Source organism: Onychomys torridus, chromosome 8 (assembly GCF_903995425.1).
Source record: "Onychomys torridus chromosome 8, mOncTor1.1, whole genome shotgun sequence".
Lineage (NCBI taxonomy): Eukaryota > Metazoa > Chordata > Mammalia > Rodentia > Cricetidae > Onychomys > Onychomys torridus.
This window is the reverse complement of record NC_050450.1, coordinates 86,813,716-86,838,551: the sequence shown is the minus strand read 5'-3', so window position 1 is coordinate 86,838,551 and position 24,836 is coordinate 86,813,716. Positions and strand designations below refer to the sequence as shown.

The 24,836-nt window shown below is 52.3% G+C and overlaps 2 protein-coding genes and 1 non-coding gene across 5 annotated transcripts in view; 2 read left to right on the top strand and 1 right to left on the bottom strand.

Annotated features, from left to right (window-relative positions):
- The window catches only part of Med24 (mediator complex subunit 24), a 29,025-nt gene extending 11,920 nt beyond the window's left edge, over window positions 1-17,105 (top strand). For 2 of the 3 annotated variants that reach the window (XM_036196077.1, XM_036196078.1), the window contains exons 4-27: window positions 2,729-2,767; window positions 3,072-3,145; window positions 3,493-3,725; window positions 3,870-3,926; window positions 5,204-5,318; window positions 5,419-5,569; window positions 5,837-5,950; window positions 6,392-6,439; window positions 7,021-7,103; window positions 7,345-7,431; window positions 8,212-8,317; window positions 8,751-8,893; window positions 9,889-9,926; window positions 10,302-10,384; window positions 10,734-10,912; window positions 11,025-11,124; window positions 11,426-11,601; window positions 13,717-13,981; window positions 14,185-14,366; window positions 14,564-14,651; window positions 14,988-15,087; window positions 16,027-16,107; window positions 16,376-16,524; window positions 16,629-17,105. In XM_036196077.1, the coding sequence (XP_036051970.1) occupies window positions 2,729-2,767; window positions 3,072-3,145; window positions 3,493-3,725; window positions 3,870-3,926; window positions 5,204-5,318; window positions 5,419-5,569; window positions 5,837-5,950; window positions 6,392-6,439; window positions 7,021-7,103; window positions 7,345-7,431; window positions 8,212-8,317; window positions 8,751-8,893; window positions 9,889-9,926; window positions 10,302-10,384; window positions 10,734-10,912; window positions 11,025-11,124; window positions 11,426-11,601; window positions 13,717-13,981; window positions 14,185-14,366; window positions 14,564-14,651; window positions 14,988-15,087; window positions 16,027-16,107; window positions 16,376-16,524; window positions 16,629-16,745 (2,808 nt within the window). In that variant the 3' untranslated portion in view covers window positions 16,746-17,105. The remainder of the gene's footprint in view (window positions 1-2,728; window positions 2,768-3,071; window positions 3,146-3,492; window positions 3,726-3,869; window positions 3,927-5,203; window positions 5,319-5,418; window positions 5,570-5,836; window positions 5,951-6,391; window positions 6,440-7,020; window positions 7,104-7,344; window positions 7,432-8,211; window positions 8,318-8,750; window positions 8,894-9,888; window positions 9,927-10,301; window positions 10,385-10,733; window positions 10,913-11,024; window positions 11,125-11,425; window positions 11,602-13,716; window positions 13,982-14,184; window positions 14,367-14,563; window positions 14,652-14,987; window positions 15,088-16,026; window positions 16,108-16,375; window positions 16,525-16,628) is intronic. The other variant, XM_036196079.1, reaches the window with a different exon arrangement.
- On the top strand, window positions 10,067-10,170 carry LOC118590551. Its single transcript, XR_004945835.1, has one exon. It is a non-coding gene; the product is annotated as a small nucleolar RNA SNORD124 (small nucleolar RNA).
- A 1,643-nt stretch (window positions 17,106-18,748) lies between the features above and the next one.
- Window positions 18,749-20,325, bottom strand: Csf3 (colony stimulating factor 3). The gene is made up of 5 exons (XM_036194676.1): window positions 20,225-20,325; window positions 19,968-20,140; window positions 19,522-19,629; window positions 19,237-19,383; window positions 18,749-18,999 (listed from the first exon to the last, which is right to left on the bottom strand). The coding sequence occupies exons 1-5, from the start codon at window positions 20,262-20,264 to the stop codon at window positions 18,841-18,843; spliced, it is 627 nt and encodes a 208-aa protein (XP_036050569.1). The 5' UTR covers window positions 20,265-20,325; the 3' UTR covers window positions 18,749-18,840.
- Window positions 20,326-24,836: the final 4,511 nt, after the last annotated feature.

The window sequence follows — 24,836 nt, the reverse complement described above, 5'->3', positions numbered from 1 at the left end:
CTCAACTTACTGAGCGCCGAGTTTAAATTTGCTCAGAACAAATGATTTCTTTCAAACTGGTTCTCTATGGTGATGAATATATTTTACTAACAGAGATACGTTGCAAGGTACAAATTTTTCAGATTGCATCTCATTAATAGCATTCAGTTAACCTGAAGCAATGAAATCTTTCTGAGCACCAGTCCTGATGCTAGAGAAACAGACAGGAACTGAATGTTGTCTCTGTCCTCGGGAAGGTACTGTCCAGGCAGGATTTCTGCAAAGGTGTTTTAGAGGTACCGGTGAATGAGGTCTCCTGATGAAATAACTTGGTAAGCTGTTGCTTGTGCACCTCTGGAGAGGGGGACACGTGTCAGGGACATGTGTGGAGGGCAGATGACATGGTAGGAGTCAGTTCTTCCAGCTGTGGGTTCTGAGGATTGAACTCAGGTCACAGGTTTGGCAGCAAGAGTCTTTGTCTCTCATGGTTTATACATACATTATGGCTTTTAAAAACTATTTATTATTCATTCATTCATTCATTTATTTATTGCCAGGGCTGAGGACCGAACCCAGGGCCTTGCGCTTGCTAGGCAAGCACTCTACCACTGAGCTAAATCCCCAACCCCAAATTATTTATTTTTTAAGTGCTTTCATATCAGATCCCCTAGAACTGGAGTTACAGACAGTTGTGAGCTGCCGTGTGGGTGCTGGAAATTGAATCTGGGACCTCTGGAAGAGCAGCCAGTGCTCTTAACCAATGAGCCATCTCTCCAGCCCCTACATGATGGTTTTGAGAAGTCTTACAGTGAGGATGTATGTATTTATGCATTTTGTTTGTTTGCTTTTTGAGACAGAGTTTCTCTGTGTAGCCCTGGCTGTCCTGGAACTTGCTTTGTAGACCAGGCTGGCCTCAAACTCACAGAGATCCACTTGCCTTTGCCTCCTGAATGCTGGGATTAAAGGCATGCACTACCACACTCGCTGTATGTTTTTAAAATTTATGTCATACAAAAGCTCTATGTGTGTGAAAAATCATTCCCTGCCCCCCCTTTTTTTTGCTCTGGGGGTGGGAGCCAGGACCGTCAGCATTCTAACACACGCTCTTACCACTAAGCACATCACCAAACCCTGTAACATTTCTTACTGTCTTGAAGCTTTGGAGCAACATGGTCTAAATGGTTTTCTACAGTAAAGTGGCCACCAGCACTTGAATTTAGGATAGTATGACTGAGGAATTAAAAAGTATTTGTGGGCCAGAAAGATTGGTCAGTGGTTAAAAACACTGGCCACAGGCGGGGCATGGTGTCAGACACTTTTAATCCCAGTACTTGGGAGGCAGAGGCGGGCAGATCTCTGTGAGTTTGAGGTTAGCCTGGTCTACAGAGTGAGTTCTAGGACAGTCAAGGCTGCACAGGAAAACCCTGTCTCCAAAGGAAGGAAAAAGAAATCCGGCCACTTCTCCAGTTGCAGAGGATCCCATCCTCCTTTTGATGCCCAGGACAGTGCCCGCTTGTGGCACAGAGGTACAGGCAGGCAAACATCCATACACATCAAATACACATTTAAAAATAAGTTTAAAAACTCAATTATGTGTATAGTTTGCAGTATTGGGATGAAACCAAGCCTTTGCACAGGTTAGGCAAGTACTCCATCACTGACCTGCACACCCAGCACCGGGAACCAAAGTTCTAATTTCATTTAGTTTGTTTTGGGTCTTACCGTGTAGCCCAGGCTGGCTTTGACCTTTACAGCAGTCCTCCTGAGTGCTGGCTTTGCAGGTGCACGCCATTTTATTTCCCTTTTGTTAGTGCAGCTTGGACAGCAACTTTGGGAAGTGCTTATTTAAGGGTATATTTTAATTTACTTATTCTACCCACAGCGGGATTGTGGCGGTTTCCGATTAGAGTGATTCCCTGACGGGGCGAAGGCAGCAGCTTCTTCCTGTTGGGGACAGTTATCACTTCTTGTCACACACCCATTTGTGTTAACTCAGGCTTCGCTATGACGTCCAGACTGATCTCACCGCTCAGTGGTTCTCCAGTCTTAGCTTCCCAAGTACCTGGGACTATGGGGCTGTCACTGTGTCCTTCAGGGTCACTGGTTGTGTGTGTGTGTTTCTGGTACAGGAGCTTCAACTAGATCAGTGCTCACCTAGGCCAGTGCTCACCTAGGCAAGTGCTCCAGGGCGCTTTCCTGCTCAGCCACACCCTCAGTCTTCATGACAGAAGAAGCAACAGGGCTAGTTAGTGTGGAGGCTCGGAAAAAGTAGACCTGCCCACACACCACCTGTGCTTCGGATTGAGTTTAGGGTACATGCTGGGCTGACACTGGCCATTGCTGTGTGTCTTCAGTTGAGCAAAATCACTCTTATCATCCCTGCCTCTCTGGTCCCTTCCCCCCTTACACAGAAAGGTTATAGAAATAAAGTAACATTGCCTTCACCCTTGGTGGCTCTTCTGCCCACTAGTGGCCAACTAAACCTTGTTTACTTTGGCAAGGAACACCATAAGAAGACAAAATGGTTCCTTTGAGGACTTGAAAGTCCTCTCAGTCGGCTTATATGGATACCATTTGCAGTGCGTCTGCTAGAAAGCAGACGTAAGGACAGCACACAGCATCCTCGTGTGCCTTCTAATGAGTTGAGGAAGCCTCTTGAAAGGCTTGGATTCAGAGCTGGGGCATTTAAGCATCGGTATTGGCCTCTCAAGTAGATCCCTTGTCTGATTGCCCTATCTTTCCCTTCTAGATGGTGTCCTACCCCTCTGTGCTCACAGCGATCAGTAAGGTATGACCATGGCCACTGAGGAGCTGTGGGAGGGAACAGAGGTCCCATAGTGACAGACGAGGCCCACCACCTTGGCCACTCTGGCCATGTGTCCCCTGAGGCTTGACAGGCAGCACCTGATGCCTCTGCTTGGCATGGTGGACTTCCCTAGAGGGAGGAGGTCCTGGGAGTTAGGAACACATTTCCATCCGGAGAGGATGCCGCATCTGCAGCCCAAGGAGAAGTGGGCCTGCGCACAGAGCTGTTGCTCATGAGACCCAGGGCTGACAGGCAGTGTTGTAGACTCTCCATTGTTCTCCCCCAGTTTGATGACTTTTCCCGGGACCTGTGTGTCCAGGCTTTGCTGGACATCATGGACATGTTTTGTGACCGACTCAGGTAAGAGATGGGTGAAGAAGCATCCCATCTTTTTTTGTGTACTTCATGAGGAAAAGCCTGGAGTCTAGGAGGCAGACTGAGACCAGCTGTGGCTTCCCACATCTCTTCTACCCATCTGCCCACCCCCAGCTTCCGTTCCCTTCAGACTAAGTGCCGCTCTTCTTTTGGAAGAGCAGGTTTAAAATCTTGTCTAGTGGAAGCTGACTGCCCTAGGTAGCTTGTGTAGGATCCTGCCAACTTTTCAACTCTATTCCCTAGTAGGGGCGTGCCAGAAACTCTGGGGGAACATCGGTGTGGGTTGGATTTCAGCTTTTGGATAGATACAAAATTTCATCCTTTCTGGGTAGTTGCCACGGCAAAGCAGAGGAATGCATCGGGCTGTGCCGAGCGCTTCTTAGCGCCCTCCACTGGCTGCTACGTTGTACAGCGGCTTGTACAGAGCGGCTCCAAGAAGGACTGGAGGCTGGCACTCCAGCCACTGGGGAGAAGCAGCTTGCCTTGTGCCTGCAGTGCCTGGAAAAGACCCTTAGCAGCACCAAGAACCGAGCTCTACTGCACATCGCCAAACTAGAGGAGGCCTGTATGTCCCCTGACTCCCCTGCACCCTGCCTGCTGCTGCTTCTGTGGCTGGTCCTTTGATTGAGAGGGGAGAGGCAGGATGCCATCCCACTTCTTTCTAGAAGGATCCAAAATCATCCCACTTCCTTTTTTCTCTCCCCATAAGCATTGCATACATCCCAGGGACTTGGGCAGGGTGGCACCCGAGCCAATCAACCAACAGGTATTTACTGAGTATTCTTGTGTGCCCAGCACTGTGCCAGGTGCTGGGATGGGGGAGGGGGGCTACCAAAGGAGCATGTGGCAGGGCCCCTGCCCTCAGCAAACTTACACACTGGTGGGAAGTAAGTGCCGTGCACCTGGAGGAAATCCAAGGACAAGAGAGGCACTGCGTCTGCTCTAAGCAGATGACTCAGGTGTGACCTGCAACATTTGGTGAAACTCGGTGCCTGTCTGTCAGGACTGTGTGCTCTTATCTCTTAACTCCAGTTCTGATGGTGAGTGTTAGAACCTTCCAGAGCCTGAGAACAGGCAGATCTATGGGAGGGAAGTCTTCCCGCAGCTGAGGCCGAGGCCAGTCTTGCTTGAGCTCCAGTGGCTAGGGCCACCTAAGGGTCTCCTGTTTATTACAGTAGGTGACACCCACGTCTTCAGGGCTCGGTTGGAGAGCTTGTTAGGGGATTAGTCTCTATTTACTTCTCCATTGCTTCATCTGGGAAAAGTCCAGAAAGAGATTGATTACTGTATCAAAATGGACTGCCCCGACCATTTTTCTTTGTCTGTTTTCTTGTTAGTGGTGGCAGTCCCTTGCCCTCTTGAACACTTGATAAATGTTTATTGGTAGAAAAGTAGATGAAGACTTAATGGATCTTGGGTCTTGGTTGTCTTTTTCTTACTCCTGTGCTACATGGAGGTTAATTGGCTAGCTGGTGCCATCGTTCATCATTTGACCTTTGGAATTGTAACTAGGATAAGTGACTAGTAATTAAGCACTGAGTTTGTGCTATGGGCCATGAGTATGGGCATTTAAGAGAGAGGCCAGTGGACTAGACCAGTCGGGCAAGCTGTTAAGAGAGCAGAAACTCACGCTATGTTGGCATGGTGTGTAGAGCTAGCTTCCTCAGAGTAGACGTGATTGCAGTTGTGAGGCTGGCCTCGCGGGGCCGCTCCTGAAGTACCTCATGGCCTTTGTCCCTGCCTGGCCGCTGGACTCTCCACCCACTCTGTGCTTCTCTCCTACTGATGTGTGTCTCCAGTCAGTGTGGATAGTTCCTGGCAGTCAGGCCCGTGGTATGGTTTCTAGGGTGCTCCATCCCATGTTGCCTGTTCTCCTTGTAGAAACAGTGCATGCCGCCCTTAGGACCCTGCCTCCACATCTTCCTCAGAGAAAGAAAGCCTTGCTGTGTGGTTTCATGGGCCCAGGGAGGGCCACAGTTGAGGAGTTTGGGGCCATGCCCTGCTTCTCCTTCCCAGCATGTCTCTACCTTGCTTTTCTTCCAGCGTCCTCCTGGGCTGCTATCGAGCGTTGTCTTTTAAAGCTCGGGGAGGTCCTGGCCAATCTCAGCAACCCCCAGCTCCGGAGCCAGGCTGAGCAGTGTGGCACACTTATCAGGAGGTTAGGTTTCTGGAGGAGATGGGAAGATGGGGATGTGGTCTATTCTTGGCTGTCTCCTCAGTCCCTAAGCTGCCCCCGTGTGGTGTGTATGTCTTCTCAGTATCCCCACCATGCTGTCCGTGCACTCAGAGCAGTTGCACAAGACTGGCTTCCCCACCATCCATGCGCTGATCTTGCTTGAGGGCACCATGAACCTGACAGGGGAGATGCAGCCCCTGGTGGAGCAGCTGATGATGGTGAAGCGCATGCAGGTGGGTGTGGCCAAGCCAGGTGGCTGGCCATTTAGGACAAGCGGGAGGAGGAGCCTGTTACTTGGGAGGCATAGATTTCCTCTTGATTCCTTGGTGGAACATGGATGCCAGTCATACAGTTTGGCTATCTGACCTCGCGAGCCTGGCTCTCAGCACTGGAGCAGGAACCCTGCTGTGTAGTCAAGAGACCCAGCCGATCCCTGGAGCCTGTGGAAGGTGGCTGGGACCTGGGCACCCCCTCACACCTCCTTCTTGGACTCTCCACAGCATATCCCCACACCCCTTTTTGTCCTGGAAATCTGGAAAGCCTGCTTTGTGGGGCTCATTGAGTCCCCTGAGGGTACGCAGGAGCTGAAATGGACGGCTTTCACCTATCTCAAGGTACTTGGTGACATGGGACACAAAGAAGAGCAGCATGCTAGACCTTTGTCCCTTGTGTCCCCTCCTGGCATTTAGTCCAGCCCACTGAGTGTCCAGTGCAAGCTCCAGCTGGTCATTTTCCCTGAGTCTTGGCTGGTTTAGCTACTTGGGGCTTTGCTATTTGCCCAGCTCACCCTTAACCGATTAGTTTAGGGCAGCTGAGAGAGCCAGGGAAGTGGCCCTGATCCCCTCTGAACTGTGGTTCTTACCTTGTTGAGGTGGCGGAAGTGGGCAGCCCCATGTCCTGGAGGCCAAGAGGTGTCACGTGCTTGGGTACCCATGGGCTCCAGTGTATTCGAAGCACTGGAGTGCCTCTGCTTCAGTGCCTGAGGCGGGGAGTGGAGAGTCTTCCCTGGTGAGGGAAAGGACATTGACCTTCCTCCTTCCTCCCTCATTCCCCAGATTCCACAGGTTTTGGTGAGGCTGAAGAAATATTTTCATGGGGAAAAGGTGAGTTAGAGACTGAGATGAGGGTCATGGGAACAGATAAGGATGAGCAAATATAAGGTGGATCTCTCTCTTTTTTCCTTCTTGGTTTTTTTCAAGACAAGATTTCTCTGTGTAGCCCTGATTGTCCTGGAACTCACTCTGTAGACTAGGCTGGCCTTGAACACACAGAGATTGGCCTGCTGCCTTTGCCTCCCGAGTGCTGGGATTAAAAGTGTGCATCACCATGGCCCTGCTAAGGGTGGGTCTTTTAGGCTGCAGCTGAGTGGTAGTGTATTGTGCCCAGAGGAAGGCTGTGTGCACTTGTGAACATCTGTGTCCATCCTTGCATGTGCCCCAGACTCCTGTTGTGGCTTAGGCTGGTTCCTTCCACCCCAACAGGCAGGATCACCTGCAGTGATTTGGCCATGGTAACCTCATGGAGAATGTGGTGCCTCCAGCATCTCCCCACCTGGTTACTGGGGGCTAGTGGTGGTCACAGCCTGCTTTCTCTTTCACTGAGCAAGGTGTCCCTGTGAACCTGCTCTCAGGCTGTGGGGGCCTGGAGGGCAGAAAACCCAGGTGGAAGTTTCTGACTTTTGTAGGACTTCACTGAGGATGTCAACTCCGCTTTTGAGTTCCTGCTGAAGCTCACGCCCTTGCTGGACAAAGCTGACCAACGCTGCAAGTATGAGCCCCCTGCTCCCCTGCTCTCCTGGAAGGTGTCCTGAGTCCTTCCCCGCTCTCTCTGTCAGATGAGCTTCAGGGAGCCACCCTTTTGGCCGGGGTGGGAGGCAGCAGGTGCATAGTTGCCAAGTCCCCAGAGCCCTCCCTTCTACCTTTGGGTACTTGAGTTTTCTTCACCCTGAAGGAGGGAGGAGACTGCACAGCTCCTCCACTCACTTCCGTCCTCTGACTTTCCTTCACAGTTGTGACTGCACAAACTTCCTCCTCCAAGAGTGCAGCAAGCAGGGGCTTCTGTCTGAAGTCCATTTTGCCATCCTTGTGGGCAAGCGGTATGTTGTGAGCCCCCTTGGGCTGCCTCAGGGGCCCCTTGATCTCCCTCTTTCTTGCCAGACTGGTTTCTGGTGCCTTTGCTTTTCTCTTTGAAGTCTGAGGAGCAAGTGACTGAGACCATCCTCGGTCCAGGGAGCAGAATCACCAGAGGAGAGTTTCCTACTCTGAGCTGCTGCTCGCTGACTCACCCTTGCTTGTGAGGCCTTAATCTCCCTTTCATCTGAAATGAACTTTCAAGAGGGCTGTGGTGGTGATGACAACTTGAAATGGTTGTGATATTGAGACACTTTCAGTCATAAACTTCATCCCAACTTGAAAGCCTCTTGGTTTTTTTGCTGTACTAAGGATTAAACCCAGAGCTCTAGGCACGTGAGGCGAATGCTGGGTGGCCGAGTTATACCTCCAGCCCCAGAGGTTCTTGTGGGCGTCCATCTCTTCTCTGCTTTCGTTTCTGGAGTTGGATTAGAGAATTTCTTTCTTAAAAGACAGAGTCTCACTAGGTAGCTCTGGCTGGCTTCAATGCAGAGGTCCACCTGCTTCAGCCACTTGAGTAGCTTGACATAAAAGTGCAAGCCATCACCCCCAGTGGATTAGAGAATGTATCAAGATATTTTTCTTAGCCTTGGGTGGCAGCTCACATCTGTAATTTTAGCCTTGAGGGGCTGAAACAGGAAGATTACCTTGAGTTCCAGGCCAGCTTGGGCTACAGTGTGAGCTCTGTCACCAGAAAAATGAGAATTCTCTTTGTTTCTGTTTTCTTCTCCGGGTTACGGCTACAGCACAGCAGATCGAGACCCCCAGCTGAAATCATCAGAAAATGCCAACATCCAGCCTAACCCTGGGCTGATCCTCCGGGCAGAGCCCACCGTCACGAACATCCTCAAGGTAAGTGGGCCTGCCTGTGCTACCGTGGACTCCTTTTCTTCCTTAGCTTGGCTTTTCTCTACAGCCAGGCAAACAAACTGGGCCCACAGACCTCTCTGCTCCCTGGTTCCATGCTGAGCAGTTTAGGGAGTGGAAAAGAGGGAGGCCACTGAAAGCTGACATTTGATGTCCTTCTGCATGACCTAAGTGCTGTGGTTGGTGACTCTACAGACACCACCCCATGAAGAGACAGAAGGGAAGCCCCCAGCCAGATCCTTACTCCCCTCTCCACTGATTAACTACAACTAATCAGTGTAGTTAAGCACAAAGCTCACAGAGTGGGGAGAGTGTTCAGCATTCACCCTCCTGTTAGGGCCAGGAAGTGGACACACAGAGAGGAAATGCGGCTGGGCTGGATCTGGGGGTCTTCACTGACTTGCTGTCCTTTCCCCAGACCATGGATGCAGACCACTCCAAGTCCCCAGAGGGTCTACTGGGGGTCCTGGGACACATGCTGTCTGGGAAGAGCCTGGACTTGCTGCTGGCTGCTGCTGCTGCCACTGGCAAGCTTAAATCCTTTGCCCGGAAATTCATCAAGTGAGGAGAGCTGTACCCTGATGTGGAACGGGAGGCCGTGTTTGAAGGGAGGAGGTGCCTGGGTATCAGTCTCCCTTGAGGTGTACAGGCCAGGGCAAAGCATCCTCGCTAGAAACCATGACAGAAGGTTCATTTGACTTAGAGAGCTCCTTTCTCTTCAGCTGAAGATGAAATAAAGATAGTTGATAAGATAATGGGCGGTGGTGGCGCACACCTTTAACCCCAGCACTCAGGAGGCAGAGGCAGGCAGATCTCTGTGAGTTCAAGGCTAGCCTAGTCTACAGAGTGAGTTCCAGGACAGCCAGGACTATTACACAGAGAAGCCCTGTCTCGAAAAACCAAAAGGAAGATAATGAGGCATCGGGTTGGAGAGATGGCTCAGTGATTAAGAGCACTGGCTGCTCTTCCAGAAGACCCAGGTTCAATTCCCAGCACCCACATGACAGCTCACAACTGTCAGTTGACTCCAGTCTCAGGGCATCCAACATCCTCTTCTGGCCTCTGCAGGAGCCCCCTCCACATACATACCCTTCCAAGACAAGGGTTTCTCTGTGTAGCCCTGGCTGTCCTGGAACTCACTCTGCAGACCAGGCTGTCCTGGAACTCACAGAGATCCGCCTGCCTGGGAATGCTGGGAATGCTGGGATTAAAGGTGTGCGTCACCACCACTGCCCGGCTAATAAGGGGTTTTTAAATTCTGTTGCTTTGGCTGGAGTTTGACATTTGGAACATGGTTCCATTCTGGGAATCTTACAAATTTTTTGCAACAGGGTCTCACTGTGTAGCCCGAGCTGCCCTCCATGTTTTAGCCCCTTCAGTGCTGGGATTATAGATGTGAGCCAACATATTCTTTTAATAATAGTGGTAATTTTTCTGTAATGATAACACTCCCCATACTTAAGCTATAGTGCAGGCCCTAGTGACCACCGCCCACCCCACTCCCATTGCTCAGCTCTTACTCTGGTTGATACCACCTGTTTCTGTTCCTCCTGTAGTCTGAATGAGTTCACTACCCATGGCAGTGGAGAAAGCAGTAAGTTTGTATCCCTCTGCACTGCGGAAGGGAGGGGAGGGAGGGCCACCTTTGCTCATTCTGGGGAGGTCTCATCCAGAACCACCCCCCACCTTTCTCCACCCGTACCATTTCAGACGGGTTTGGGTTCTGGAAATTTTGGATTCCAAGGAAGGGATGATGTTCTAAGTAAGACCCAAGAAAAGGATTCTGAGCCTCAGAGCTTTGAAGGACCCACTTGGTTCCTGACCTTCCATCGGAAATCCTGAGCTGGGATGTCGCCTCCATGCTTGCCCACTGTGCATGAGGCCTTGGATCCCCAGCACCTCCTAATCTGTACAGGGCTTGGGGTCCCCGCCCTGGGCTGAGAGGTTGGTGCTCTTGCCTTTCCTACAGCGAAGACCGCCTCCGTCCGTGCCTTGCTCTTCGACATCTCCTTCCTGATGCTGTGCCATGTGGCCCAGACCTATGGCTCAGAGGTGAGTGAGGTGGAGCTGGTGCCACTAAGAGGCACCAACTGAGTAGACAAAGAGGAAGGAAACGGCCAATAACTCCCTTGCCTCCGCCCTTCCCCTGCTGCTCTCCTTAGCCAGCAGGTTCTGTTGGCCTGCAGTCAGCCTCCTATGTCTATGGGTACCCAGCGGCACCTAGCCCTCTGGTGTCACATTCATACTGACCACTAGGTGGCAGCACAGCTCCCTGTCTGCCTCTCCTGGACAGATTATTGGTCCTTGGAAAGAGACTGGTGACAGAGCAGGAACTGAGGCCCTGGCTCAGTCCTGGCGGGTGCCACGCCCTCCTCGTTCAGCTGGCCTCTGTCCTGTCCAGGTGATTCTGTCCGAGGCAAGCTCAGGAGAAGAAGTCCCCTTCTTTGAGACTTGGATGCAGACCTGCATGCCTGAGGAGGGCAAGATTTTGAACCCTGACCACCCTTGCTTCCGGCCTGACTCCACCAAAGTAGAGTCCTTGGTGGCCTTGCTCAACAACTCCTCGGAGATGAAACTAGTGTCAGTGGCCTGGGTCCTGACCTCGGGGTAGTGGTGGGGACATTCCAAGCCCCTCTCCCACACCCCGTTTCCAGCCCCCGTGCAGTGACAGTCCTCCGCTTTCCCTCTCTAGACAGATGAAGTGGCATGAAGCCTGCCTGAGCATTTCAGCAGCCATTTTGGAGATCCTCAATGCCTGGGAGAACGGGGTTCTGGCCTTCGAGTCCATCCAGGTAGCCCCGCCTCTACCTGAACCTCCCTCTGCCTGAGACACAGACCAGTCATTGAGAGCTTGCTATTTTGCATACAAATAAATCCTCAAGCCAGAGATCATGTTTGGGTATTAGTCTTAGAATCCTTGTCTTAGCCACTTCCTCCTTCCCAGTTATCTTTGAGAAAATCAAATTCATATTACAGAGGTGTGGAATGTACCTTGAGATTTTACATGTGACCTCAGCAACCCCCAGAGGCCATGGGAGTGATGGCCAGGGGGAGGCAGAGAGTCCCTAGGTCATTCTCTTCTGCTCCCCACAGAAAATCACCGATAATATCAAGGGAAAGGTATGCAGTCTGGCAGTGTGTGCTGTGGCTTGGCTTGTGGCCCATGTCCGGATGCTGGGGCTGGATGAGCGTGAGAAGTCCCTGCAGATGATCCGCCAGTTGGCAGGGCCGCTGTACAGCGAGAACACCCTGCAGTTCTACAATGAGAGGTCAGTCGGCTGCGCTGCCCTGCCCTGCCCTGCCCTGCCCTGCCCGGCAGGTGTGTGGTGAGGAGTCAGCGCTCAGGGACACGCATCCCATTCCAGTGCTCTCAGCCTCTGCCTTCCCAGGTAGCCGCTCGCTAAGCCACTTCCTGTTCCGTCTGGCTTCTGAGCAGCCCACCTTCTTAGCCGCTGAGGTGGTGCCCATTCAGGGTAGCTGGACTGTCTCTCCTCCCGCTCTCCCTACCACTCCCTCACATTCTTGTTCACACATTCACTCAACTGGCTCAGCAGATATTTGGTGTGTGTCTCTGTATTGGGAGTGTTTTAATCCTGCACTACCGGGTTCAACAGCTTGGCATCCGTCCTCAGAGGCTCAGGCCCAGAACACTGGCTGAGGTAGAAGAGCAGAGGGCCCCTGTGTCACTGTCGAGGAACTCTGAGCCATCTGCTCTCTCATAGCTTCCCTCCCCACCCCCAGCTGTCCTGGTGGCCATTTCAAGTACTGGCTCTTCAGGGCCTTCCGCTAGCTGAGTTCCGTCAGTTCATCCACTCAGCTGGGAAGTTGGTTGGTTGTTGGTTTTTAAATGTGGCAAGAAGCACATAATAGAAAAGTTTACCATTTCAGCTGTGTTGATGTGTGTCCTTCAGTAGATGGAGTCTGTTGAAATTGTGAAACAGACCTCCAGACATTTTTCATCTTGTGTATCTGGACCTTTCACCCAGTAAACACTGCTGGCCGCCCTCCTCTCGGTTCCTGGAAATTACCATGCTATAGTCTGTCCCTCTGACTGGGCTGTATCCGATACTCCATATAACTAGAGTTACGTAATGTCTGCCTTCTCATAAATTTACTCAGCATAATTTCCTCAAAATTCATTCATATTCTAGCATGTGACAGGATTTCCTCCCTTCCCTTTTTCTTGGGGGAGGGGTGAGGTTTTTGTTTGTTTGTTTGTTTTGTTTTGTTTTTTTGAGACAGGGTTTCTCTGTGTAGTTTTGGTGCCTGTCATGGATCTCTGTAGACCAGGCTGGCCTCGAACTCACAGAGATCCGCCTGGCTCTACCTCCCGAGTGCTGGGATTAAAGGTGTGTGCCGCCGCCGCTGCCGCCGCCACCTGGCAGGAATTTTTTGAGACAGAGTTTCTCTTTGTAGCCCTGGCTGTCCTGGGACTCACTTTATGGACCAGGCTGGCCTCAAAAGAGATCCGCCTGCCTCCTGAGGGCAGGGATCAAAGGTGTGTGCCACCACCTGGCTGATTTCCTATAGAATGTATGTGCCCTTCCTGGCTACCGTCCTGCCCTCAAGGGGCACATGGGGAGCACTGCTCTGAGTGTGGGTGCTGAGGCCAGCTCATAAGGCAGCTGCTTGGGTGTTTTCTGAGCAACATGTGGAAACCCAGCTGAAACCAAGTTTGGGAGGGTCTGTAAGATCACTTCTGCTGTCCTCTTGCCTGTGGAACATTTGCTCTGACATCCTCCATCTCCAGCGTGTGTGTGTGTGCACGTGTACACACACACACACACACACACACACACACACACACACACACACACCCCACACGGGCACAGTGGAAATCCAGGGCTCCCTTGTGCAGGTGACAGAGAGGCTCTGAGCATAGCAGCAGTGTCCCTGTGCTCCAGACATTCCAGACCCCAACTGCCTCATAGCCCCAGATGTTCCTGAGAGGATTCCTGGCTGTGAACACTTTGCCCAACTACCCAGGGCCGGGAAGAACCCTGGGGGCAGCCCAAGGGCCTCCCCTGGAAGTTACAGTTTACTTTGGGAGGAGGCCAAGGGTGGGCGGGGGACCCCCCCCCATGTACTCAGCTCAGGGGGAAGTGATTGTATCTATTTATGACCCTGAGTTGGCAGAGCTCAGGCCTGGGGGATGGGAAAGTTGGAGGGAGGGGTGAGGACTAGAAAATGGGAATAGATTGATGTGAGAGAAGAAAACCCTGCCTGGGCCTCTTCTAGGCTTCATGCCCAACAAATAAGCTCCCCATCGGTGGTAGTTTGTATCGTTGTGCCCTCCGCTAGCATACAGTGGGTCTAATTCCCCAGCCACATTTCCGTAACCTAACACAGGGGTAACGCCTGCATGTATCCTCTTTGGCCTCCAGGGTGGTGATTATGAACTCAATCTTGGAACACATGTGTGCGGACGTGCTTCAGCAGACAGCCACACAGATCAAATTTCCGTCCACGGGCGTGGACACGATGCCCTACTGGAACCTGCTTCCTCCCAAGCGCCCCATTAAGGAGGTACTGACAGACATCTTTGCCAAAGTACTGGAGAGAGGCTGGGTGGACAGCCGCTCCATCCACATCCTTGACACCCTGCTGCACATGGGTGGCGTCTACTGGTTCTGCAACAACCTGATTAAGGTACTTGGGTTGGGCTGGATGTGGACAGCCATGTAGACTGGGGCGTGGGTGTGCACAGCTGCAATAGGCCAGGCTTCTTTGAGAGGTCGCTGGAAGCTGGGGGTCTCCTGGGGAGACAGTTGGTTGGAGTTGGAGAACAACTTTGGCTGTAGAGGTGCTGGTGTGAGAACCACAGTGTCTCAGCCGCTGCTTGCCCCATCCAGGAGCTGCTGAAGGAGACTCGGAAGGAGTACACACTTAGGGCGGTTCAGCTCCTCTACTCCATCTTCTGCCTGGACATGCAGCAAGTGACCCTGGTCCTGCTGGGCCACATCCTGCCCGGCCTGCTTACTGACTCCTCCAAGTGGCACAGCCTTATGGACCCTCCTGGCACTGCACTAGCCAAGTAGGATTCTCTCCAGAGCCTTCCTGGTGTTCCCCCTTGAGCCCCAAGCATCTAGCACCCAGATTCAGGCACCCCAGCCCTGGGGCCACCTCAAGAAGCTGGGCTGTGGTTGGGGGCCCTGCTGAGTGGTGGTGGGTGGGAGGGGCTTGTTCAGCATGAACACATACCTATGCCTTTTTCCTGGAACCCTTCACCAGGCTAGCTGTGTGGTGTGCCCTGAGTTCTTCCTCCTACAAGGGACAGGCGTCCTCACGCCAGAAGAAGAGGCACAGGGAAGACATCGAGGTAGGCCCACTGCTGACTTGGTCATGTGTTTATTCAGCAGACATTTTCTGATCACTTATCTCGGAGAGCTGCCTTCCTAGGCAGAGGGCATGGCTGAGGTCAGCTGTGTTTGGGTCTGTTTGATTGGTTAAGGTCTGGGGGAGTGTCTCAAGTAGGCCCCTGAGTATCCTTGATGAGGGTCCTTTCTGCTCACTAGGGCAGAGATTGGGGTGGGGAAGGGCAATGCTAGCCAAGGACTGGGAAGCTCACTCCTCTCCACTCGGGTCTGACCTCCCGCCCTCTCCAGTCCTTGGAGACTTGGGGGTTGGTGTGTTGATAGTGACTCCCTGTCCGCAGGACTATATCAGCCTCTTCCCCGTGGAAGACATGCAGCCTTCGAAGCTTATGAGACTGCTGAGCTCCAATGAGGATGACGCCAACATTCTGTCCAGTCCCAGTGAGCATTTGGAAGGTCACGGGCTTGCTAGGACCTGCTCATCCCAAGGACCTGCCTCAGTTGCCGCTGATAGTGGTCTTGGCTGTAGACAGTGTGGCGTGGCGGGTGCTTGCACCTCTGTCCCCTAGTGGATGCTCTGCTGCCTGCTGGTGGGAATGGGGTTGACACTCTCCACAGGACCTGAAGCTCTCCTCCAAGGCCCCTCCAAGGCCCCTCCAAGTCCCACAGTTAGCCTTCTCTTGTCACCAATTAAAGGATGACAAGACATGCCCTGTGGCTGAGAACAGGTTCTGCCAGGCTGTGACTTGGGGCTGGCTTACCTGCCTTATAGAGGGCAGCCCATGGCATCCTTTCCTTGCGGCCAGGTGTCCTTCGACCACAAGCTCTGTGTGTGGCATCCCGTGTTTCCTGTTTCCAGAGATTTCTCCTGAACCTGGAAGTTTCTCTGTAGCCTGATAAGGACCAGGGAACCAGCCACACGCTTGTGCAAAGGAAAGATGCAGGGTTAACCACCTCTGACCTTAGCCAGGCCCTTAGTAAACAGATTGTGTATCTATAAAATGGGCTTTGAGGGCCAGGCGCACGCCTGTAATCCCAGCACTCGGGAGGCAGAGCCAGGCAGATCTCTGTGAGTTCGGATCTCTGAGTTCGAAGCCAGCCTGGTGCTAGAGAGCAAGATCCAAGATAGGCTCCAAAGCTACACAGAGAAACCCTGTGTAAAAAAAAGGGGAGGGGGCTTTGAGTGGGATAGGCAGCTTCAGCCACACGGGGTGCCAGGATTGGCCTGTGATGGTGCTCAGCAGGGCTGGTTCCTCACTCCTCTATTCTCCAGATTCAGGCTCTTCTGTTCCCCACATGTACCAGAGTCCCCTGAAGGCAGGGGCAGGTAAGGCTCCCCTAAAGTCAGAGCTTACAAAGCACCTCTCTGCTACTCCACAGCTGACCGCTCCATGAACAGCTCCCTCTCGGCTTCCCAACTGCACACGGTCAACATGAGGGAACCTCTGAACCGAGTCCTGGGTGAGTCATCACAGCTGCACCAGTTTGCAGACTGAGCTAGAAAGAGCCCTCGTCAGAGGCAGGGCATGTCTACCGGAAGGGATCCTCTGGGCCCCGACGTCCTGTGCCGCCCCCACATGCCTTCCTGCCTCCTTTACTCCCGTCTTCTCCCGTGCCTGCTGTCCTTGGCCTTCCTGTGGGAGCTCCCCTTGCTTCTTTGTTACCTCCTCAGTCCCTTCCCTCGTCTGACTGGCTCTAGAGCTCTGCTGTCTTGTTCCCCTCTTCACAGCCAACCTGTTCCTGCTCATTTCCTCCATCCTGGGTTCGCGCACCGCAGGCCCCCACACCCAGTTTGTGCAGTGGTTCATGGAGGAGTGTGTAGACTGTCTGGAGCAGGACAGCAGGGCCAGCATTCTGCAGTTCATGCCCTTCACTACTGTGAGTGTCCCAGGCGGGTGCAGGGGTAACCCCAGAGAAGGTGGGGGGTCTTCCTCCTGGGATGTCACACCCAGGAGCTACCTGTGTTCATCTGTCTGTGGCAGGTGTCAGAACTGGTCAAGGTGTCTGCCATGTCCAGCCCCAAGGTAGTGCTGGCCATCACAGACCTCAGCCTGCCCCTGGGGCGGCAAGTGGCTGCCAAAGCCATCGCTGCACTCTGAGGAGCTTGAAGTGGCCTGGCGGCTCCCAGCCCCAGCACCCCAGCAGGGAGAGTGAAGATGAGCCCAGGCTGCCCCATCCAGTGGTGCAAGGATGTTTCCTCGGTCTGAGGCCCACCCCCACTCCTGCCCTCTATTACCATGGTCTACCACCTCTCCCAGGTCCTCTGTACTTTTCTGTCCTTTCGACCAGAACCCAAAGACTGTGAGCGGTCCCAATGGTTGCCCCAATTCTAGCAATAGCTGAACTCCAGGGAGGCGCTTTATAGAGCCACAGTGTGTATATAAGTTTATTTTGATAACTCACAAGGGGGAGTCCCTCTTGGTTCATTTGTAAATAAAGATTCTTGTGGCTCTTGTGACTATTGGGCTGTTGGTGGCTTTGCTGTCAGTGGGGACAGTGTCTTCCCTGCAGTCTCTTGTGCTGTGGCAGGGAAGGGCACAGGCCTGTGGTGGGGAGGAGGAGGTGTGGAAGGCTGGGCACATTGTTCACAGGCCCACTCCCCGATGTAGTGGGAAGTTCTGGTGAAAGGTCCCTGCCTTGCGCTGTGCAGGACCGGGACGTCTAGCTCTCTCATCACACTCCCCACTCTGGCCCAGAGGTCACCGTGCGCCCAGAGGTCACCGTGCGCCCAGAGGTCACAGTGTGCCCAGAGGTCACCGTGCGCCCAGAGGTCACCGTGTGTGCCCAGAGGTCACCGTGCGCCCAGAGGTCACTCTGTGCGCCCAGAGGTCACCGTGCGCCCAGAGGTCACTGTGTGCGCCCAGAGGTCACGGTGTGCCCAGAGGTCACGGTGTGCCTTCCAGAAGACTGTTGGAGCGATAAAGGTCCTCCATGCTCTGCAAGTCTAGGGCCATGGACCTGTGAAGCTGTGGAAGGGAAATGGTGTGTGTGTGTTGGGGTGGGTAGGGCTCTGAGGAGCCAGTGGCAGTTGCAGAGGGCTGTGGAGGAAGATACCTAGGCAGGGAAGTGTTCCCAAGGATGATAGCAAAGAGATAGAGCTTGCTGAGGGAAAGCCAGTCAATCCAGAGCTTGAGTTCTGATGCAGCTTTCTGCCTGTAAAAGGCAGGGTGCCACTCTACTGGACGGACAGCTGTTAGGGCTCTTCATAGGTGTGAAGGGACCAGTCCTGTGCACATGTTCAGTGTACCCCGGCTGCAGCTCATCTGCCCCCGTCCCCACACTCCCTCTCTCCCATTTTCACTGTGTGTCTCTGTCATAGCTCAGGATATACCAAGTGGCGCCCAGATCGGTCAGGGTGAGCTGGAACACCCTTCCTCTGAGCACCCTTCTCTTCTCAATCTGGTTTCTCCCGATGTTCACCAGCCCCTGGCCAGGCATCGGCCAAACCCAAGAAGGAAGAAAGATATTTACTGGATACAAACACTTTATTACCCTCAAGCTTGGTTACAGTAAGCAAGTGGGGCCTAGAGGGAGCTTAGACGACAGGCAGGCTTCCTCCTGTGCCGTACCCTCTCCATAGAGGGCCCCTCTGCCTTTACCCTCTCACGCGCCCAGTCTCAGCCCAGCAAGGCCCTAGAAAAGAACTCAGGAAATTCCAGGGCCAAACCTGGCTGCCTGTGCTGCTTCAAGGGCTTCGTTGCTATGGGGACAGAGAAACCTGCGACCTGGTTGACCAGAGCAAGGGATGCAAGGACCCAGTTTGGGAACACTGCTGTTTAAATATTAAACAGGGATGTCTAGTCTCCAAAAAGGGAGACCCCCTGATGCTGCTGGGGTCCTGAGATAGGGTCTCAGGACAGTGGGGCTCACGGTGGCCCCTTCGTACAAACACGGAACTGGGTGCCTGGAGCAGCCTCAGGAATCAATACTTGGTATTTACCTATCTCCTTCCAGCCCTGGTGACTGGAGGACACAAGAGCTTCCCTCACTGCTACAAGCAGGAGAACAAAGCTCAGAGTGAAGAGAAGGGCCTAGAGGCTTGGAGCTCCATGCCTGCCCTCTTCTCTGTCTTTATTATTATTTTTTTCTTTATTAAGAAATCTTTTTCTTCTCTATCTTTAAATAGTGGGTTTAAATAAGCATAAATATTAAATAGAGATAAATAAACCGGCCGGAAAGGGTTTTGCTTGCAGACTAGGCGAGGCGGTTCAGAGCATGCTGAGCCGTCTCCAGGAAGCTCTGCAGGTGGGAAGTGGCCAGGACACCTCCCGCCCGGCGCTGGAAGGCAGAGGTGAAGGTTGGCATGGTGCTCTGGGTGGGCTGCCCAGCAGGGACCACTCCCAGGTTTTCCATCTGTGAGGAGGAGATCAGTTAGGGGTCAGTCCTCACTGTAGGTGAGGGGGTGCTGGGAGTTGGTAAGCTGGCTTGCGGGGCTTGCTATTAATGTCAAAGGTAATTCCTCCCCTCAGCCTGAAGGGAGCAGGAGGGTAGGGGTAGGGCTCCCCAGACACGGGCCTCAGACGTGCTGACCTCACCCTGACTCCTCACCCTGACTCCTCACCCTGACTCGACCCTCCAGATGAAAGTCACCTGCTGCCAGATGGTGGTGGCAAAGTTGGCAACGTCGAGCTGCAGCATGTCCACGGTAGGGGCCAGCTCTGGGGAAATGCCCGTTAGGGCCTGTAGGAAGCCTTGGTACAGGAACAGTCCGCTGTGGAGTTGGCTCAGGCACTTGGTCTGGCGATAGTGGCGGGGGGGGGGGGGGGGAGTGTTAGGCACTAGGCAGTGGACACCCCTACCCTTCAGGAGCCCAAATACCAGGGTGTAGTCCCTTCTCATCCTCCTCCTGGTCCCCCTTCCCCTCCAAATACTCACCAGCTGCAGGGCCTGGCTGGAGCAGTGGTTCAGAGGAGCCTGTGGGATACCCAGAGAGTGGCCGAGCAGCACCAGCTCCTCGGGGTGGCACAGCTTGTAGATAACACACTGTAAATGGAAGGATGTTGAGGGCCACTCCCCTGGGCCAGGCTGCTTCTCCCTCCCGAGTCCTCTCATCCCTGTCAGCCTGGCTTCTCAGCTCCCTGCCGCTCTGGTGACACTGAGTGCTGTCCCACCCAGAGGGTTCCACTGCTGCCTCTTCTCATTTTCTTCCGTGTCGCCTTCATGTCCCATGCCGCCTTCCTCAGTGTTTTGTCAGGGTTCTGGGGGGTGGAATCCAGGCCCTTGTGCACACAAGGTGAATATGGCCACTGCGGTGTCTCCCTCGCCTGCTTCCTTCCCGTTCGCCCTCCTGTGCCCTGTGCACCCTCCACAGCCTAACTCACCAGCTGCTCCAGCAGCAGCGAGTTCCTGGCCTGAATCTTCCTGGCTTGCTCCAAGGACTTTAGCAGGAAACTCCGGGGCATAGGCAGGGTTGGTGGCAGAGAGGTGACAGAAGCCAGGGGAATGGCCTCCTGTCCTGTCCAGAGTGCGCTGTGCCACAGCAGCAGCTGGAGGGCTGGCGGCAGACAGACAGGTTTGAGCCACGCCACTCCAGCCTCCCTCCTTTCCACGCCCAGGGCAGGTAGTCAGGATCACTTACCCATCAGCTTCATGCGGCTCTGGGCAGAAAGTTGAGCCATGGATTCTGGGTGATCTGGGCTGCAGCTCTGGGTTCTGCCAGGGCCTAGCTCCAGGGGGCCTTTATACATAACCCCATTGAGGCCTGGGAGGAAATTACCTGGGGTTGGGGCAACTCAGGCTTAGTAATAACTTCCAGGATTTATGCAAATTTTCTTCTGTTGCCCAGGACAATGCAGGGGGTTGGGGAAAAGCTGTTTTGCGAAAGTTTTGTGAAATCGGGGAATCTCTGTTCCTTCCTTGACGTCTTGTCCCCCCAACTCTCTTCCTCCAGCCACACCCAGGCTTGGATTGCTCCAGGGTGTTTGATCTGAATAGTCCAGCAAAGCTGAAGTATGGGTGAAACCCTGGAGGCTAGAGCAGGGAGCTCAGTCAGACCTTAGGGAGGAATCAGGCCCTCAGGTCAAGGCCTCTTCTGTCTCTCCACCCTCTGCTAGACATGCTTGGGGTGCCCCCTCTGCCCCTTCTCCTGTGAGTCTCAAGATACCTATACCTGAGGCAAACATTCTGAGAGAGAAGGAAGAACCCGGTGTTCTCATTTCGTACCCATAAGCCCCCAGGCGGCTGCTTTGTGCAGTACCAGAAGCCCTGGACAGCACCCTAGGGTATTGCCGTCTGTGCCCACTCCACATTTGGATAAAAACAAAATGATCCAGCATTCAGGCTGTCCTGTCCCAGGCTGATTAGCTGGGAACTCCCCAATACCCCTCCTATGACTCATTCCTTTAAGCCCCTGGATCCCGGCAGAGAGGCCAGAGGAAACCGGATGTCTGTCCTGAATGAATCAAGACCCTTTGGGGCTCTTTGCTCACCTGACCTTGCCTTTCTGTTTCCCTGCATAACTGTCCTGGCATATTACCCCACTGTAGCAGAGTCTGGAGGTTCTGGAGTCAAGGGGCTGGGACACACAGGGTCCCGATGATCTCTGCTCCACAGAAACAAGTGAGCTGACCTGGGTGGACGCAGGCTGGGAAGAGAAAGGAGACATTGCATCTACAATCCTAGAACTCTGGTGTTAGCTTTGGAAGAGACCTTGACTTTTCAACTCTGTGAACTGGGCCAGAGAGGGAAATGCCTTGCCCAGTCATGGGTAGCAGAGTTGAAGGGACATCCCAGCCCCTCTCAGTTCCAACAGGGTTTTACTGGCTAGAGAGGAGAGGCACACTTGTCTGGTTGATTGCATCGCAAGCTGTCACTTTCTGGGCCCTTTTACTTCCACCTCTGGACCAAGGAACAGACGTATTTGATGCTGAGGCACGGCTGACTGGGTGGGGCCATTCCTGGGGCTAGGGTGCCCTCTGGTGGCCACAGATGTCCTGGACATCATCTACCTGTCTTTGCTTGGGAGTGCAGAGCAGGAGATTCCTATTCTTAAACATGCTGACTGGCAACAACTGGCCAGAAACTCCTCATTGTGTATAGGTGAGTGGTTCTCAACCTGTGGGTTGCAACCCTGGGGTTGCATATCAGATATCCTGCATATCAGATGTTTACATTACAATTCATAACAGTAGCAAAATTCCAGTTAGGAATTATAAAGTAGCGATGAACTAAGTTTATGGTTGGGGGTCACCACAACATGAAGAAATTGACACTGCTGCTGGTTGCTAACCAGAACTCAATGGTAAGACCGTTCCTGAAGACATCACAGACTCTGGTCATAAGACACAGAGAAATCAAGCTGGAACTGACCTCAGGGCTCCCTCCCTGCTGGTTAGACCTCACAGTACATGAAGGAGCGATGCAGGCTGCTGAGAGAAGTGTCATCCACTATCTTACTCAGCCATGTCTCTCATGTTGTACTACTGACTGGCCAGGTGCGAACCCAGGGCCTCTGGCATGCAATAGTGGCAAGTCTCTAAGAGCAACCAATGGCTTCCCGATTGGGTTTGCGGCTGGCTCCACAGGAGGGAATTCTCCCTAAGGCTGTAATCGTGGTCAGTGTCTGTGACTGGGAAGTCATAGGACCCAGTAGGGAAACTGCTACTCTTGTTCTGATAACCAGACATGATGTGTTCGTCTAGGTGCCATCCAAATAATGATTTTTATGTCCATAGAGTGTCATCTTCGGTCGATAGATTTCTTTTTGTAGGGTGCTGGTAGCCATGTCAGAGGAGCAGGAGGTGGCAATTGAAGTTCAGCGTGTCAGCCTACCTGGAGGAAACTCCCTGATGGGCGAATCTCAGACAGGCAAGACCCCAAAACCACAGACCCCAGAAAATCTTTTGCTTCTGCTTTGCCTTTACATGTTTGCTGCCATCTTTCCCTGACATCCGGCACGGTGTGAGTGTGTGTGGGGAGATCCCCACTGCCTGCAGCATAGTGTGTTTATCTCATGGAAACATGCCATTCTCCTGGACATTTGCATGAAGATGATTTAATGTTAGTTTAGAGTTTTGATGATTAAAAAAAACAAAACAAGAATGCGTCACACAGAACACATGAGTTTCTCGTGGGGAGCCGTATAGACTGTGGCTCAGGTTAATGTGGCTCAGATTAAGAAAAACAATTGAGTCCAAGTAGCTCAGCTAGCTTAAATTCTTTTAACCTTAATGTTGAGAGATGTGTTCACAGGTTTTGGAGTGCATATAACTGAAACAAAGCTTTGAAAATAACTTAAAGTTAGACTAAGATGTTTTCCTCAAATAGCTTTGAGGTATAAGACCCAAGAAGAAAATCTAAAGTTTTAGAAAGGCACATAGTTGAATGAGGAACTTGTTAGGGAACAAGAACAAAGAAGCCATTGGGCTGATGTACTTTCCTCTACATCATTAGCTGATGTACTTTCTTGCTAGGATTGGTTGCTGATCAAAGGTGACAATTACTTCCTTAGACCCATTTCTGCCCTCAATTTCCTGATACAAAAAAGTATTCATGAGTGGGTATGTACCCTAAAGATTTAAAGAGCTGGCTGATTCTTTTTCAAATATAAAAGTTTATGTTTGTGATTTCGTTAAGATTCCTTATAAGATTACCTTTCAAGATAAATAATAAAATGATTGATTCTTTCTTTGTGACTACAATACGCAGCCTGCCAACAAAAGAGTTGCCTGAGGAAGAAATGTTCTTGCTTACTCATGTTCTACTAATCTATAACAAGTTCCTTAGATATAAATGTGGATTATTGGGGTGACTTTGTTTTTAATCATTTAAGGGAGATGAAAAACATGTTTTTACCTGTATTCATTATAATCATTCATTTGAAAAAATAGAATATAACCACATTGTGATTCCTGGATTGCCCGAAAGATTTTGTGGGGTGTATAAGCTGTAGAAAAAAAGGTGTACAGTGGCTGGCAAGAACAGGGAAAGAGGGCTGGGGATTTAGCTCAGTGGTAGAGCGCTTGCCTAGCAAGCACAAGGCCCTGGGTTCGATCCTCAGCTCAAAAAAAAAAAAAGAACAGGGAAAGAACACAGAAGAATAGAGGATAAAGAAGGAAAACATCAAGAGAGTGTGTGAGTGTCTTTTCCCCTAACCCCCTCAGATAGAAAGGTCTTAGCACACACCGACAAAATGCTACAGATTGCTTGAGCCCCATGCTGCTGGAGGCTGGTCCCCAGGCAGCAATAATCGGGGGCATTGGTAATTTGTCAAATTGGTAACTAGTCAAAGTGCTGAGGATAAGTGACTGCTGGATGCTTGGCCATTAGTGAGACAACTGTATTGCCTGCCCCAGGCCCAGGGAGCGTTGTTGAAGAGGGTAGAAAGAATGTAGACTTGGGGGAGGGGTTGTGTTGTGGAACACTCTTCCAAAAATGACACGGCCATGGCCACTGCCCCTGAGCTTACAGCTGTTTTGTGTTTTAAATTTATTATTTTTATTTCATGTGCATTGGTGTTTTGCCTGTATGTATGTCTGTGTGAGGGTGTTGGATTCCCTAGAACAGGAGTTAGAGACGGTTGTGAGCTGCCATGTGGGTGCTGGGAATTGAACCCTGGTCCTCTGGAAGAGCAGCCAGCTCCTAACCACTGAGCCATCTCTCCAGCCCGTTTTGTTTTTCAAGACAGGGCTTCTCTGTGTAGCCCTGGCTGTCCCCCGGAAATGGCTCTGTAAACCAGGCTGGCCTCAAACTCACAGGCTGGCCTCAAACTCACAGAGATCCTCTGCCTGCCTCTGCTCCTGAGTGCTGGGATTAAAGATGTGTGCACCATCACATCTGGCTGCTTACAGCTGTTGTAACGGTTACCTGCAGGAGACAGGGCATGGCATCCTATTAGGGAAGAGAAGGGGCTCACTGCCCCCCCCCCCACGCCACTCAGGGATTTATCTGCAGTTTATGGTTACTGGGGGAGGAAGAGATTTTTCTTCAGTTACCATGGCAAGGTGCCCATGCCTCTAACTTCTCTGAGTTATTGTAAGAACCCTAAGGTGGTGGAGGCAGGCAGATCTCTTGAGTTTGAGGCCAGACTGATCTACAGAGTGAGTTCCAGGACAGCCAGGGCTACACAGAGAAACCCTGTCACAAACAAACAAACAAACAAACCAAAGGAACCCTAAAGAAATTCACTGATCTCTGGGCCATGACACACGCCTTTAATCCCTGGACCTGGGAGGCAGAGCCAGGCGGATCTC

Bases quoted from the DNA above. Each gene is read 5' to 3' on its own strand.
- Csf3 (XM_036194676.1), bottom strand. From the start codon at position 20,264: ATGGCTCAACTTTCTGCCCAGAGCCGCATGAAGCTGATGG. The intron at 20,141-20,224 runs GTAAGTGATCCT...GTCTGCCGCCAG, and splicing joins GAGCCGCATGAAGCTGATGG to CCCTCCAGCTGCTGCTGTGG. The intron at 19,630-19,967 runs GTGAGTTAGGCT...TTCCATTTACAG, and splicing joins CGCTGCTGCTGGAGCAGCTG to TGTGTTATCTACAAGCTGTG.